The 16865-nt window shown below is 39.8% G+C and overlaps 1 protein-coding gene across 6 annotated transcripts in view; it reads left to right on the top strand.

The window, feature by feature from the left end:
- PLCB4 (phospholipase C beta 4) overlaps positions 1–16865 on the top strand; it is a 189466-nt gene that overhangs the window by 151745 nt on the left and 20856 nt on the right. For all 6 annotated transcript variants that reach the window (XM_081321997.1, XM_081321998.1, XM_081321996.1 and 3 more), the window contains 4 exons: positions 1504–1606; positions 5943–6107; positions 11447–11651; positions 13725–13813. In XM_081321997.1, the coding sequence (XP_081178123.1) occupies positions 1504–1606; positions 5943–6107; positions 11447–11651; positions 13725–13813 (562 nt within the window). The remainder of the gene's footprint in view (positions 1–1503; positions 1607–5942; positions 6108–11446; positions 11652–13724; positions 13814–16865) is intronic.

The raw sequence follows: 16865 nt of genomic DNA, 5'->3' as shown, positions 1-16865 counted from the left end.
GAATATAACAAAGTGCGAAAGGCAGATCTATTAACGCAGATAATAATTTGAGCAACAGATTTTTTTTAAAAAAATGTTAATCCCCACCAGTAAATTAAAGAAGGCAACATAGAAGCTTCCAGGTTTTTTGAAAGTTTAGCAGAGCTGCTCCGAGAGTGATATAGTAATATACTGATATAACTGCTCTCTATAAGTTTGATAAATAACTACGAATAATTAGAAAATTCTGTGTGTATCACTTTGTGGGTATATACTCTATTTTCCAAAGGGAGAGATGGTATATCTTTACATGCGAATGTGGGAAAGAATGTGTGGGGATTGGAAATAATTGAATTTGTGAAAAACTATGGAAATGATCTGGAAAAGAAACTGAACTATGAAGTGGGATTCGTATTCTTGGCTTGGGATTTTCAGACTGAGTTTAGTATGCATAGAATAAATGCATTTTATACACTGTGGGAGAAAAAGGAAAAAAGGAAGTAGGAAAAGAATGACTGTAAACTAACCAGACCCAAAACTAACCCTGTCCTTCCCACAGATTCATGGCCTTGTTATTTGCAGTTTCATAATTTATGATTTTATACTGGAACAGAACCACTATGAATATTAAGGATCTACCTTTATTTCCTTTTGATGCAGCTGCTTGGGTTTGTTTTTGTTTTTTGTTTTGTCATTTGCTATTCAGCAGAATTCAATACAATCAGAAGTTTGCACTGAACCTTTGAATCAGAACAGGGCAGGTTAGTCTCACCCACCTTGTCTAGGCCGAAGAAAAAAAATTAGGCCTTGGACAAAATGGCTGGGCTTCATTTCAACAAAGTCCTTTGTGCCTCAAAGGCTATATGATTATCGTTGCCATGGTGATTAGAATTTTCACCAAGTTTGGGTTCTCATCACCACAAAAGACTCAGTTGGCAGTTCCAGTGGCTGGAAAAAGTTTTTATGGATACATTTTTCATGTCAAAAAAGGGAGGGGAAAACCAGCTGATACTGAAATGGATTCTAGCTTTAAAATTCTTTAGCCCAGAAGATAGCCACATGTCTTATGGATGTACTGTGGAAGTCCCAGCCCAACCAAAGGATGTGCAGCAAGAAAAAAATCTATACCATATTGAAGTGGTTAAATTATTCAGCTAATCGTAGGGTAGAAAATCCTGTCACATACTTGTCTAGTTACCTAAATTAGTGTAATTTTGAATGTGTACGTTAAATTTAATTTCTTAAAGGAAATGTTTCAGGTGGGATGAATTCATACAATGTATTATCTCATTCTGGTTACTGTAGGTTTTTTTCACCATTCAGTGAGTAAAATTTAGTTTCTCTCTCTTGGATATGCATTCTAAAAACAATACTCTTCCATGATTTGTTTTCAGCTGATTATATGCTTTCTACATATGACTTGAAGACAACTAATAACAATAATGGCATTTAATTTAAAAGGGATTAAAAGGGAAACATAAGTAGTTTTATCTAAACATGTGCGTTTTGATTTTTTTTTTAAAGTTATCTTCTTAAACCAGATTTCATGCGGCGTCCTGATCGGACATTTGACCCTTTTTCTGAGACTCCTGTGGACGGTGTTATTGCAGCGACTTGTTCAGTGCAGGTAGGAATCTGTGCAGTGTAGAAAAAAATGCTTGAAATATGCTACTTGACCTCAGATACCTGAAGCTGTTTTAAAATATAAAGAAAGGGCCACAGGTCATAAATAAATTGAAATAAGTATGAGACTATACATATACATACACACACACACACACACACACAGAGACATATACACACACAGTGCTTTTTTAAAAAAAAGTGCTGGCACTCTCATCTTGGCGGGCGCAGGAGGTGGGGGGGCAGTGCTGCTGCGGTCATGGCTACGAGGGGTGTTGGTGGCGGGCTGCCCCCCAGAGCCGGTGCAGCTGGTGCTGTGGGAGCAGCGGGGCCCACTCTATATGGTGGGGCTGCACGGAGCGGGAGGCGGGGTGGGCCAGGCGATGCAGAGCGGCCACTTAGGTATGCAGGGCGAGGCGACGGTGGCACAGGGCCAGCACCAGGTAGGCCAGCAGCCTGGCTGACACGGGTGAGCACAAGGAAGGAGTGCACATGGACTCCACAGAACCCACCTCCCACTCCTTGTCCTCTCTTACTTACCTAGCTGAGATGGTGTAGTTGGGCAGCAGGGAGGGATGCAAAGTTCCTGCCAACTTGCCTTCGCTGCAGACAACTTGCTGGTGCAACGTTTGCCGGCCATGTCTTTTGGCACGCTCAGCAGCAATTCCTATTGGCTTTCAAAAGCCAATAGGCTTTTGAAAGCCAATAGAGGGAGTAGCATAGCTTGTGCAAAAGCTTTTTTAGTGTGTGTGCAAAAAAGGGTGCCGGAACGCCATTCTGAGCATTCTATGAGGAAAAAAAGCCCTGCTTTTATTTTAGTGTGTGTGCAAAAAAGGGTGCCGGAACGCCATTCTGAGCGTTCTATGAGAAAAAAAGCCCTGCTTTTATGTTTTAATCTTATGATTTTAAAAATATTGTAAGTTGGCCCAAACCTCGCCATGTGGATTGCATACAAATATTATATAATCGGTAAATAAAGGTAAAACATATGTTAAATATACATCAAATGATAATATGCTTCCCTACAAATTCAATTCTTGCTCAATGACAGACCAAGGAGTTAACTCAGAAAGGTAAGAGGAAAATCTAGAAGAGGTCTGTGCAACTTGTAGAAGGGAAAGGCCTACACTGATAAATTAAAAATCTTTGTGGTCTGCAAAGGAATACTGGTGGGCTAATCAATGATTTGGTGACTAGAGGAGCATCTACAGTGTTGGACTTCGTGGTCATGGTAAGCCATGGAGGCACTAGGCAACATGACTTTCAGGGCAGTGGTGGTGATTTTATTACTTTTTTTTAAAAAAAAAAAGTCTGTGCTCTGTCCAAGGGTGCTTGGTAGGCTGCATGTACAGGCCTGGTCTAGAATTTATTTTGGAGCATTCAACTATCTAGAGCAGGCATGTCAAACTCATTTTGTTTGAGGCAACTTCTTATAAAAGAATTGCCATTAATTTGTTTTAATAAAATAATTTAAATCAATTTTTCACTTGATTTCAAATTAAATGAATTATATTGGTTGACAATGAGATTTTTTTAGTACAATTGCCAAATGCAATAAACTGGTTTTAGGTATATGTGTGCACTAATTATTTCAATACCGATACATTTTAACAACATATTCTATTTGAAAATGAATGCAAATGCAAATTATATAATTTTTTTGTGCAAAAATAAAACAAAATAACAGATTTTTTAAATTAAATTTATATGCCGCCCTTCTCCCTAAGGACTCAGGGCGGCTCACAACAATAAAAAGTAAGAGATATAAAATACAAAACTTTTAAAAAGAATTAAACAATGAATATAAGAAATATGGGACAATTTAGCAAAATAAAACCCAAATTAAAAACCATGGTCAGTCCAGGCCCGCTTGTTGGAATAACCATGTCTTTAGGTCACGGCGGAAGGATCGAAGGTCAGGGGCCGTCCGCAGCTCCAGAGGCAGTTCATTCCAGAGGGTTGGCGCGCCCACAGAGAAGGCTCTCCCCCTGGGGGTTGCCAGCCGGCATTGCCTGGCCAACGGAACCCTGAGGAGGCTGACACTCTGGGAGCGAACTGGGCGATGGGAGGTTGACATTGGCAGCAGGTGGTCTCGCAAGTACCCCGGGCCTAAGCCATGTAGGGCTTTAAAGGTAATTACCAGCACCTTGAATCACACCCGGAGGGCAACCGGAAGCCAATGCAGCTCGTGCAGGAGAGGTGTAACATGGGAGTATCGAGATACTCCCATAAGCACCCGTGCGGCCTCATTTTGCAGCAGCTGAAGCCTCCGGGTGCATTTCAAGGGCAGCCCCATGTAGAGAGCATTGCAGTAATCCAGGCGAGAAGTGACAAGGGTGTGGGTGACCGTGCATAGGGCATCTCGGTCCAAAAAGAGGCGCAACTGGCGCACCAGGCGAACCTGTGCAAAGGCCCCCCTGGTCACGACGGTTAGATGATCTTCCAGGTTAAGCCGTGAATCCAGGAGGACACCCAAGTTGCGGGCCCTTTCTCAGGGGGGCAATAACTCTCCCCCCCATCAAATGTTATCATTAGTTATCCTTAGATAAAAAATAATTCTATCATCCAAAACTGTAAATTAGCCTGTACGGATCGCATTTCCTTCAATTTGAGCCATCTGAAGGCCTGTCGCTGCGATGCATTCTGCTGCTATGCAACCTGGCTGCCTGAGGAGAATTTGGCTCTCCGGAACAGTTTCCTTCAGCTTTTGTGTGTTTGTGTGTGTGTGTGTGTGTGTGTGTGTGTGTGTGTGTGTGTGTGTGTAAAAAAAGGTGCCGTAAAGCCGTTCTGAGTGTTCTATGGGAAAAAAAGCCCTGGATATATCACATATAATTGAAGATTGTAATTAGTTGCGTGTGCACGTTCGGCAAGTGTGATGTATTTGTGCTGGCATTTCTAGGCCTCTTTCCAACCACATCCAGAAAAATTTGTAACAAACATTGGAATTCTTAAGGCCATGTTTGGTATTTCCCAGCAATCTGTTACTGGAAGGAAAAAGCAATCCCTGCTGCGTTACTGATCCCAGAGAATCATTTGCATGTGTGCAGGTATCCTTAGGGTGCCATAGTTATGGATGAGAAATATTGGTTGCAAAGTTGGCATTTCTGGATGTAATACAGATATTTTGGACTTATTTTTGTTTCTTTGCATGTTTGATATTTTTAAAAAGGCATATGCTACTGACTATGCTTATGCACATATGTAACATCTTTTGCTAGGATACATGACCACTGCTTTTCCAGAATGTGAAAAGTGAAAGATTGTGACTAAACAAAATTTTAATGTACAGATAATACCACCAGAAATTATTTTAGCCTTTTAATAAATGTTGTTATTGATGTTAAGCTCACCATGGAAAACATCATATATTGTTATGTATATACTAGGTTAATTATTTAAAGACTGAAGTGCAACATAACTAGATTCTAAATAATCTATTTGTCAAAACACACAACAGTCCAAACAGTAAAAGTAAAGCCCAAATTAAGAATATTTCATTCTTAAGAATTTTTTAATTTAAAGTGGTTTAGTTGAAATAGATGGTTAGATTCAAAATAGTTTTCAAGAGTATGTACAAAAGATACTATTTTTTTTCTAGCATCAGCTAAATTAGACATATTACACTGAGAAAAATGTTTCTCGTTTCTTTCCTGTTACCTTTATTGATTTCATTGCAGAGATGTTAACATAGGAAATAGATTATTTTGTTATCTAATTTTACCTTCCAAAAGACAGAAACAGATGAAAAATGTGAGGTTCTTTCCTGTTGGTTTTTTTGAATTAGCTGTTTTAGATTCTAAAAGTTTAGTTCCTAAAGAAGTAACCCTGTAAATAATTTTAATGTCCTCCTCTAGTGCACACTCTTTTATAACTCAAGGACTTCAACTCCCAGAATTCCTGAGCCAGCATGGCTCAGCTTGGAAACCTCTCCCTTTCCCCTCAGCATGGCTGGGAGTATATATATATTAAAGAGGGAGTCAGGCTATTCTCCAAAGCACCTGAAGGCAGGACAAGAAGCAACGGATGGAAACTAATCAAGGAGAAAAGCAATCTAGAACTAAGGAGAGATTTCCTGACAGTTTAGAACAATTAACCAGTGGAAAAACCTACCTCCAGAAGCTGTGAATGCTCCAACACTGGAATTTTTTAAGAAGAGACTGGACAGGGTTTCCTGCCTGAGAAAGGGGTTGGACTAGAAGACCTCCAAGGTCCCTTCCAACTCTATTATTTATATATTAATATATATATATTTATATATGTGAATAACACTAAACATTGATATATGCTTGACTATATTAAATTTCTCATTGGACTGAACATTTTTATGCTTCCATTTCAAGGTCATATCTGGTCAATTTTTATCAGACAAAAAAATTGGTACTTACGTAGAGGTGGATATGTATGGCCTTCCTACTGATACAATACGTAAGGAATTCCGAACACGGATGGTGATGAACAATGGCTTAAATCCTGTTTACAATGAAGAATGCTTTGTGTTCCGAAAGGTATGTATTTCAGTAATGCCTTTGAGATTTTATGAATAACACTTTGCCTCAACATTTTTCCTGAATAAGGAACTTTTAGGAAAAGATCCACCAATCTGATGTCCCCTCAACAGCGTTGAGTTGACCAGTCCCCAAATGCTCAGCTGAAATTTCAGTTCTGGGCATTGCAGGCACATCACTTCAGTAAAAGAATGGTTTGGGGAAGGCTGATTTAGGAGAGCAGGTCTTGCTAGCGCTTTCCCTTCATCTACCATGACACACTTTTTGTCATGGGATAGAGTTAACTAAATCTGGATTATTTTTTTTAAACGGAAACTTGTAGCTATCACATGATTTTTATTTTTCTGTTTGGCTTTTCCCTCTTCTTGCTTCCTCCTCCTCCTCCTCCTCCTCTTCTTCTTCCTCCCTCTTGGAGGAACAGCCTCGTTCGTGGCTATGGCTATGCCTGTGTTCCAGGTATGCAGTCTGCTCAGAATGAGCTCCAGCTGGGGGAACCTCTGCCTTCCTTGGAGAATACAACTTCTTCCCTGCCCTGGCAGTGCCCTGGCTATCTTGCACTGTTCCTTCAGCCAAGAGGGCAGGTGAGACCCGGCATCCAAAGCTAAGGTCAATGTCATTACGTGGATTCAGTCAGGGGCTGCTGCCTCTGCATCTGAGGCTGGCTCCCTCGTCCTGTCTGCGTCGTGTATATCTCTTCTCTCTTCCACACACAAACGTTCTAGACACCATTTGGAGAAAAGTAGTTTTTAAAATATATATGTATACGTATATGTATATGGGTGAGTTTACTTGTGCCATTTTACAAAACATTCCCATCACCATAGTTGCAAAGGGCAGTGTTTCAGGAGGAACATTGCGTATTCTTGGCCCGGCTTTAAGACTGCGCCAGAACAAGGTGGTACCATGTGGGAAGCTCACGTGAACATTTTGGCTTACATGAAAGTGGCAAAATCTGTGTTTGGAATCAGGAAAACAGGACTTGAAAATAATACCATCCCTGTACTGATCTGTAGTGCAACCAAATTTGGAAGTCATGCATCATTCTGAAAACTAGAGAACCAAAAAAGGGCTGCCCAAATGACAATGGAGAGAGTCTTCCTCTCTCTGAAGAGAGGTTTCAGCATTAGGGAGGTCTTAAAGTTTAGAAATAAGGCAAGTCAGAGGCGACAGAAGTGCAGAATTCTGCCCGGCGCAGAGAAAGTGGATAGAGATAGTTTTTCTCCTTTACTCAGTGCTACCCTTAGGGTCATCTAATGATAATATGTGATAGGAGGTTCATAAGGAATTTGAGATTTTTCCACACAATGCTTAATTGAACTGTAATCTGCTGTCATAAGATGTAGTGATGGCCAATAAATTAAATAGTTTTAAAAGGAAATCAAGCAAAATTCATGGCGGACAAAGTTATTGACAGCTAGTAACCGTGTGGCCTGTATATCTTTGGTAGACAGCAAGCCTCTCAATGTCATTGGCAGTCTTCTGGCTCCCCTGTAGACATCAACAGGAAAAGCAAATATTGAACTAAGAAGAGTTTGGGCCTGATTCAGTGGACCTTCTCTTACTTCCATTCCTATACGGCATGTGTACTCTTTCTGTACCACCTTGTGATAAAATTGTTGAGGTGCTAATTGTGGATATTACTTTTGTAGAAGAGCTTCCTGCAAATGAAAATAACTAGGAGGAAAACCTCTCGTCTAATTTTGTTAATAAGCCAGCAAGGGATCTTTTTTTTTGAATAAGGGGACTTTTCAGATGGGTACATTCCATGCAAGCATGCAGATCTCATTTCATTCTGAAGAAATGCCAAGTTCAGTAAAACATGGTTAAGCTGCACCATGTTGCTTGCATATCCACAATCATTAGCCCCTGAAACTTACAGTATGTATAAAGATTTGTCAAAATGCACATGCAGATTCACTCTTAAGGGCAATCCCTGGTGTCTAGTTTTTTTTTTCCCTATACCATTCTACTTTAAAAAAAAATTTTTTTTTGTCAAGTAAAGTTTATCCAAAAGTGTGTACGTTAATGGTGCCGTCATTTACAGTGTCTTCTATTCTTTTTTACCTGTTCTGTTGTCTAGAATGCAGAACAATTTGCCTGCTTTTTTTTCTTTTCTTTGTGATGTATTTTTCTGGCTAGTATCATGCCTAATTTAGGTATGGTTGGGAGCTAAGGCCAAATGTAAAGCATCAGAGTAGCATGACCCAGGTTTTTATGCAGCTGATAGCTAACCTAATAACATTTCGACTATATCAGAGAAATTGCATAGACCAAGGGAGAATTGTGTAATACGGTAGAGTTAGGGTTGCTTATTACCTACTTAGGTAGCATGAATCTCATGCAAATACTTAGCAGGCGCAGGTAGTCCTGGACTTACAACAGTTCATTTAGTGACCAAAGTTTCAACATCCACTGAAAAAGGTGACTTGGGACCATTTTTCACACTTACAAATGTTGCAGCATCCCCGTGGTCACGTGATCAAAATAGAGGCTTGGCAATTGACCCGTATTTATGACGGTTGCAGTGTCCTGGGGTCATGGGATCCCTGTTTGTGACCTTCTGAGCCTGGGGAAGCCAGGCTCGCTTATCGACTGTGTTATTAACTTAACAGCTGCAGTGATTCATTTAACAACTGTGGCAAGAAAGGTAAAATGGGACAAAATTCACTTAACGACCGTCTCAGCAATATAAATTTTGGGCTCAAGTGCGGTCGTAAGTCGAGGACTACGTATGTGTCAATTGTGTTTTATTGTCAACCTGTTTTTTTTTAAAAAAAATAAAACTACTGCTGTTGTAATACATATTCTGTGTCGTTATTCTTCTGTGAGCTATCACTCAACTGTGATAATGATATTTTGATATTTGTGTTGGGTCAGTCTTGCTATATTTAACCATGTATGCTAGTTGATATATTTCTCATTAGTTGCCAAATAATAGCCTAATTCTTTGGGGCCCTTTGTAATTGCAGAACTCAAAAACTGGACAAGGCTACCTTAAATACCATTGAATCTTTCCTTTTAACAGGTTGCCAGGAGAAGGGATTGCTTATATTCTGGAAATGTATATATCAAAAAATAAGTGTAGAAAATAGCACCTTCTAAGGAAAAAAGTTTTAAAGAGCCTTGTAGGAAATATTTTTAATATAACATTTAATATTTGTATCTTTAGAAATCTTTTTAACCCTTTAAGATATTTTATCTGCAGTTTGAGATTATTATTCAATCCAGTCTTGACAGAGGCTACTGCCATTTTTTCCTCCTTCAGACAATTTTGCATTTGCTCTAACTAAACTATTTTGAGATGTCTTATTCTTGCTATGGAATGATGCCAGAAGGGACCCAGGCAACGATTACAATGCCAGCACTAATTATCTCCATTAGCTAGAAAAAAATGAGTTTCTTGTGTTCCATTGATGGAATCCTGGTGCTACAATGTGTTAAGCAATGGTCTTTTTTATTTTCATACTTTGTTCGGCAAGTAAGCAACGGTTCTGTTAGTAGAATCCATCGGAGGAAAGAAGATTAACTTGTTTGCATTGTCCTCTGCACTTTGAGAAATAGAAAAGACCTACATCCACTTAGTTTCTTTACAATCACTATTGTTGCAGCTTGGACAAATGCTGTGAAACTACATGTTACCTTTTATAAAATCACATACAGAAGAGCACTTTTAGCTGTTAGTTTAGATGAAGTCACACAATGTTTAGAAGGAAATTCCTCCTAATTCTTTCCCCTTATTTGGGAACAAAAGTTGAGGATCACCTTATCTTTATAACTTTATCTTAAATCTTTTTTGGATTAGAGAGTTTAGAACGTCGGCTGTAAATATTTTGGGAGGAAAGAAGGATTGCAATTCCATCTAAAAAGTACTACCCTTTAGTATAGTACTATGAGGAGCTTTATACACTGTTTTCCCACCAATCACATGTCTGAGTCTCCCTGTGAGTGGGTAGCTAAATTTGATAAATAAGGTCCAATTCTTTATGTGGACAATATTTGATAGTTAGAAACATTATCCCTCATGGGGTCCTTGGTGCTCCATGAGCTTGAGTGGTTTTTTGTTTTTTTTAATCCCATTTATATCCCGCCCTTCTCCGAAGACTCAGGGCGGCTTACAATCTAAAGCACAAATCAATGTGCTTAGCAATAGCCTTCATTCTATGTATATGCCTGCTTATTAGGGCTTTCGGGGGGCCCCAAGCGGCATTATTACAAAGTCAGCTTAATTGCCCCCAACAATCTGGGTCCTCATTTTACCTACCTCGGAAGGATGGAAGGCTGAGTCAACCTTGAGCCTGGTGGGACTCGAACCTGCACTAATTGCAGGCAGCTGGTGTTACTTAAGGAGGCATTAGCCCACTGCTCCACCAAGGCTCTTGTTTGCTTGCAGACTTTTTTATTACCCGCCTAGGTAACTTCATCAGTGCTAGTGAGTATGTAATTTGCTCCTTGTTCATGTGCAGTAGCTTGCCCTGTCATTGTTAGTGGAGGTGTGGTTTTCTGCTTGGTAGTTCCTTGATTAGGGTATTTCTGTTTGATCATTTGCCTGGTGTTATTCCCTGCTTATCTGCATACTGACTACTAGAGGATGTGTTCTGGTCTTTTTGTTTCCTCCTGCTACTATATAAACAAGGAGCGAACCCCACACTCCTAGCATTGATGGTATTACCTAGTTGGGTAATGAAATATCTGCAAGCTAACAACCAAGTTCAGAGAGCACTAAGGACTCCACAGTTCAACCTATTCTCTTTCCTGCGTGAGAATCCTTCAGACTTGTTTTGCCCGCTAAGGAAGAAAATAGTGTTTTCGTCCATCAAAGATTATATTTCTGTCAGGGTGCATGACACAGATGAATTGCATAGCTAATAAAATGTAGATATTTTGGAGAACAGAACGGGGACCTCTTTGGAGAAAGCAACCCTGTGCTACCAGAATAGTACTGAGTACTCATCAGACCAAAGTATCCTCCATCTTTTGAAGATTCATTTACTCTAATCACTTTCTATTTATTTTTATTCATCCAAACTTCTGGAGTTTTCATTTTTAAAAAGAAAAACAAACTTAACAGAATTAAATAACGTTGATTGGCTATTTTTAGAGGCATAAATCAATATCCACTAGTAATACTGTATATTCTGTGTAACATTGACACATAGCGCCACCAAAGTTGTTGTTCAAGAAAGCTTAATGATATTGTAAATATGTAATCAAACATCCCTATGGGGTGATCTGTTAGAACCTGGTTCCAGATGGGGTTGCTGGATTTCTTCAACAATTACAAAGTAGGAATGTGCTCTCTGGTGAACCTAAATAACCACCTTCATTCTGTGGTTTCTTAGGTGATTCTACCAGATCTTGCAGTCTTGAGGATAGCAGTTTATGACGACAACAACCGGTTGATTGGTCAAAGGATATTGCCACTGGATGGGCTTCAGGCAGGCTATCGACACATTTCCCTTCGAAATGAAGGCAACAAACCATTGTCTCTGCCAACGGTTTTCTGCAACATTGTACTTAAAACTTACGTGCCTGATGGTTTTGGAGGTAAATGCTTCAATCATATCTTTTATTTGGAGCAAATTAATTGGGAAGGATTATGGATGGTTTTGCCACACAATTCAAAAACTAGGCCCTATCAGTCCTCAGCCCACTTTCTGTACCTTTCAGCCAGGCTAGCAAAAATGGATAATGCATGTAATGACCTATTGAGGTGGGAAGCTCATGGAAACTTTATGCAAGTATTAAAATCAGCATAACATGCTTTAAAAATTCGTACCCACACATACGTACACTCTGTCATCTTCCCCAACTTTCCAGCAGAGTATCTTAGCTCGGCCTAAGATGCGATATAGTTTCATCTGCTTTATATCTTTCCTGCAGCTACTGTAACCCTTGTCCCCATGACCGTAATTACCTAACCATCCAAGAGTCTTGAATATTTCTTAAGGTGTGCAATGGACCTGAGAACTGATCACATTTTTTTTCAGTCCCATTGCAATGAGTGCAGAGTAATCCTTCTTGCAGGTCGAAGTTGGAAATGAAAGATAGGATCCCTTTCTTAGAGGCATGTTTCCATTTACAGAAGCTTTTTGGCATGTGGGAAATGGAATTTGCCTATATTGCCTGATTGCTACTTGTTTGAGACGGGTGGCCATACAAATTGAATGAATGATGCTCCTAAGCTAAGGAATGCCTTCCTTTGACAGTTATGATTGGTCCCAATTTGATCTGCAATTGGAAAGTTTATCATTGTCAGATGGCATTAAGTCAATTGATAAAATGCTGTTTGGTGATCTCTAACCTCCAGGGCTTCCCCTATTTCATTAAACCAAGGAAGGACATATCCTGCCTTTTTCTTTTCTTTTTTTAAGTAATGGTACGAATGTCACCAATACAGGGAAATCTTGTCCTTGAGAAATTGTTGGGGAATTTTTCATCCCTCTGGAAAAATGAAAATGAATGGTCTATCCCAGGGGTAGGCAACCTTGGCTCTTTTATGACTCATGGACTTGAACTCCCAGAATTCCTGAGCCAGCCAAGCTGGCTCAGGAATTCTGGGAGTTGAAGTCCATGAGTCATAAAAGAGCCGAGGTTGCCTACCCCTGGTCTATCCATTTCTCTGACTCTCAGACATTCTTTTATCTCATTCTTTCTCCAAGTCCAAAGATCCAGGATAGCTTAATATAATAGCCATCAAGGCTCAGTTTGGAAACACTCATTTTACCTTGTCTCTTATAATGGCGAATTTAATGAGGAAAAAACCCTCCACCCCGGTCTGCTCATTGCCTGGTTCTTCCAGGTAGCAATTTTTTTAGCAAGCAAAATGAAAAAGGGGGCTGATGATCTCTTTGGACAAGAACACAATAGGATGGTATTAAACAGAAGGGAGCCTCAGGTTACTATTCTTCTGCCCCCAACAAAATTCAAGTAGATTTGTTTTACTTCTATCTATAACATTGTGATTGTGTGTATTGAAATAAGATTTGAATAGCGTGTAGACTGTTGGGCATATTTCTGGAATTATTGCAAGATGGTGCACGCATTTGTAGTAAGAGGTTTTGTGTGAAGTTTTTGTGACTGTTTTTTTTTTAAAAAAGAGAGCATTTTACAAAGCCTCTAGAGATGAAATGTCAGAGAGAGGTCCAGCAAAGTACACAATTCCCTGATAAATATTCCGACATGGGGAGAAGAATTACTTTATCTTGCAAATGCAGTATTTGGCCTTTCCACATATGAAAAAAGCGAGATCTTGGGGGTGTCTGTACATATATGCTCTCACACATACATACTCACATGCACACCCACAAACACATGTATACAGTATATAGTAGTGCTCAGAACAAATTGTCTCCCTAGCGTAAGGAAGACCTGTGGGAGTGTGTTTGTGTGCAACTTACTTTTTTTCATATTATTTCTCTTAAGCTGATGGAGCCTGTCAGAGGCCCTATGCTTCTGCATCTCTTAGATTTATGAAGACTTTCCCTTTTATCCCTTCTCATGATTAGGGAGACAGTAATGCACGATAAAATTAAGCAGAGCCGTTTGTAGGAATTATGTGATGGGCTTTAAAGGGATCTGAAGTTGAAAATAGCTTTACTTATTTCAATTCCTTTTTAGATATCGTGGATGCCTTGTCAGATCCAAAGAAATTTTTATCTGTCATGGAGAAAAGAGCCGACCAGATGAGAGCTATGGGAATTGAAACGGTAAGGAGTAATTAACCTTGGATATGGAATTGATTTGCATTTTTTTTTCTAGGAGCCTCTTTTAGCAGAATATTTAAAAGATTAGAGTGACAGACAACATTGGTTGGCTTTTCTGTTGCTCCACCATGGCTAAAATTAAAACATTATTTATATTATCAGGAGCTTAGGAGGTAAGTTTCAAAGGAAATGGCTGGAGGCAAACTCTGGTGCTCTTCCTGTAATCTAGTTTATGCCAGTGTGTTCCAGCAATACTGCTCTGGATTCTACATAGGACAAACAGGAGGGACTTTGCATAGAAGAACTAAGAAATGCAAATTTAATATACCAGGACGCAAAACAAGGACAGAGTTATTATAGCAAAGTATTTTAGCTTTCCAGGACATATCTCAAAGTAGCAATTTGGGAATTACCACCACCACCACCACCACCAAATAAAATTCAGGCTTTCAGATGTTTAGAACAAACACATTTTTACACATTAGAAGCGTTAACTGATAAGGCGCTTGTAATCTGTCCCCCACAGAACCTTCACCTGCATTATTACCATGTCTTCCCCTCTCGCTACTCCTGTCCATCCCTATGTAATTTAATCCTATTTCAGCAAGGCCACTCTGATGAAGGGAGCTTGTACCTCAAAATAAAAATACTGTAGTTTTCAGAAATGCTACCAAATAATTTCCAATCTCTCCTTTTACAGTCATTTAGGGTGTTGGAGCCCTTTATTGGGTACAGGATGCTTTCTTATTGATGACCAGATCTGTCATCTTGTTATTGTTTTGTGCTTTATCTTTTACATATATATTTGTCATTTTGCTTTTATATTGTGAACCACCCAGAATCAGTTGGAATCGGGAAGCATCTAGGTCTAAATAAATAGGTTTTGCCTCTTAAGGTGAAATGGTAAGTTTGTGATCCAGGGTTTAGGCTTGAAAAGGGGAACATCTGGGGCACTGCCTATTAAGCAGCCTGGAAAAACCCTTATGACCCCAAAGTCTCTCACAAAATTGTACCACCAAAATTGGCAGCAAAATTTGATGCGCTTTTCCAAGAAGAAATTAAGCACAGCAAACATGTTAAGCCACTAAGAGGCTTAACACTCTTATTAGTAATACATCTAACCCTTCCCCAAAACTGCATTATTGCATTAGTATCATGATCATGGCTGCCAAAATATTAACTTAGAAGTAGTAAAGCCACTAAATATGAAAAGTTATCTAGCTCTGTGCTAAGCAGTATGAGTCATTTCAGAGTCTTTGAATATTAAGTCCATAAGTTTTTGAATTGAAATGGAGAGCATACTAGTAATAAAGGTGAACAATGAAAGTGGTCACACTTCTTTTAGTATGCAATGTTTCTGTTATTGTTGATTGCCCTTCTTCAGGTTACTGCAGCTTGTGTGTGTGTGTGTGTGTGTGTGTATGTGTGTGTGTTTCTGGCATAGGCAATGCTAATTTTAAATACATGAGGACCCGTTTCAAACTCCTGAGAATTCCTTTAATATAATATTATACCTTGAACTTTAGCAATAGCTTGCTCTTTATTTGCCTATTGTTTGCCTGCTAATAATTTCTTCAGCCACTCTTTAAGTGATCTATTTGAGGGAGGTGGGCAATTTGAAAATGTGAATACACACGCTCACACACTCACACACTCACATTCTGTTTGATAGTGGGTGCCCTCTAGTTAGCTTAAGTTGTCTGTTATTACCAATAGTCAGTGCTTTTTTTGTAAAAGAAAAAGGTGCCGGAACTCACACATGTCATACAACCTGCCTTGCCTACCCTACAAGGTTCCATCCAAAAAAGGTACCGGAACTCCGTTCTGAGCGTTCTATGAGAAAAAAAGCCCTGCCAATAGTAGCAAGGATTCTTGGATAATGCCTCGATTGGTGTTAAGCATCCCCTACACAAGACATGCAGCATCCCGGCTCTTTGATGTGCAGGTTCTGAGGTTTTGCTTGGTAAAAAAATACAGGAAACCAGAAGTTGCCTTCAAGCTTTACGCTTTTATTCTGAACAAAGACGGGCTTCTCTAAAAAGAGTAGAAGCCCCAAATATTAGAAAAGCCTTTTTTTTAATACCTTCTTTGATTACATCAGCAATTCACCCAGCAAAGCTGACACACAGAAGATAAAGACTTTGCCCTTTAAGGCTGACACACTGTAGATAAGAAGGAAGAAAGAAGTAGTAGCTAAAAATGTTCCCTTTTGGGTGTTCCCCCAGGACACCATATGTTCCCTTTTGGGTGGCTTAGGTGTTTTCCCTAAAGACACCATATGTTCCCGGGTGGGTTAGGATATTGGGTGTTTCCTTTGCTGTCCTTTTATGACCTTGCATTCATGGTTCTGCAAGTGGCCAGAGATAGCGGGGCATGTATTCACAATTGATACTGTCCCCTAAGTCCGGGTCAACACCTTGGTGGACTGAGCCTTGTAATCGGCACAGAAAATATAGCAGGAATCTTTAGGCTCAAGATCAAATGATCCCATGATTCCTTGCCAGCAGGATACCTACTTCAGAACCTGTTGGCTGGTGATGTTGTAATCCTGGACTCAGGATAAGGTAGTCCTCTCCCTCTGGCTGATTCTCACCACTGAGTTTCCCACCTGATCATGGCAACCACCATCTGCTCTTCTTGGGCTGCCTCAACTTCTCTAATCACAGTACTAGTTGGTAGACTATAGTTACTACAGGAAGAGAACACACTTCAAAAAGTCAAGCCTTTGTGCTATTGTTAGCCCCCCCCCCTGTGCTTTAGTAAGAGGCCTTGTCCAGCTGTTCCTCTGATTAGTCTCTTTTATTCTAATTGCTGGTCTACCTTTCCCAGCTGTGCTCTTCTTAAGTGGAATTTTATGTGGGGGGAGAAAGAAGAGGTAGCCAGTTAGCGCAAACAAGAGGGAAACACATAACATTGCTTGACTGTCCTTTGCACAGCATTAATGGCACAAAGGGAATAAGATGGCCCAGTGATTATGATTGCCAAGATGTATCAATGACAGCCATGTGCTATGACACTGGACTTCTTGCACCCTGCCCTTAGACACCTGGTTTAT

Source organism: Vipera berus, assembly GCF_964194415.1.
Source record: "Vipera berus genome assembly, chromosome: 1".
Taxonomy (NCBI): domain Eukaryota; kingdom Metazoa; phylum Chordata; class Lepidosauria; order Squamata; family Viperidae; genus Vipera; species Vipera berus.
The sequence above is the reverse complement of the archived record's forward strand: the minus strand, read 5'-3'. Positions and strand labels throughout refer to the sequence as shown.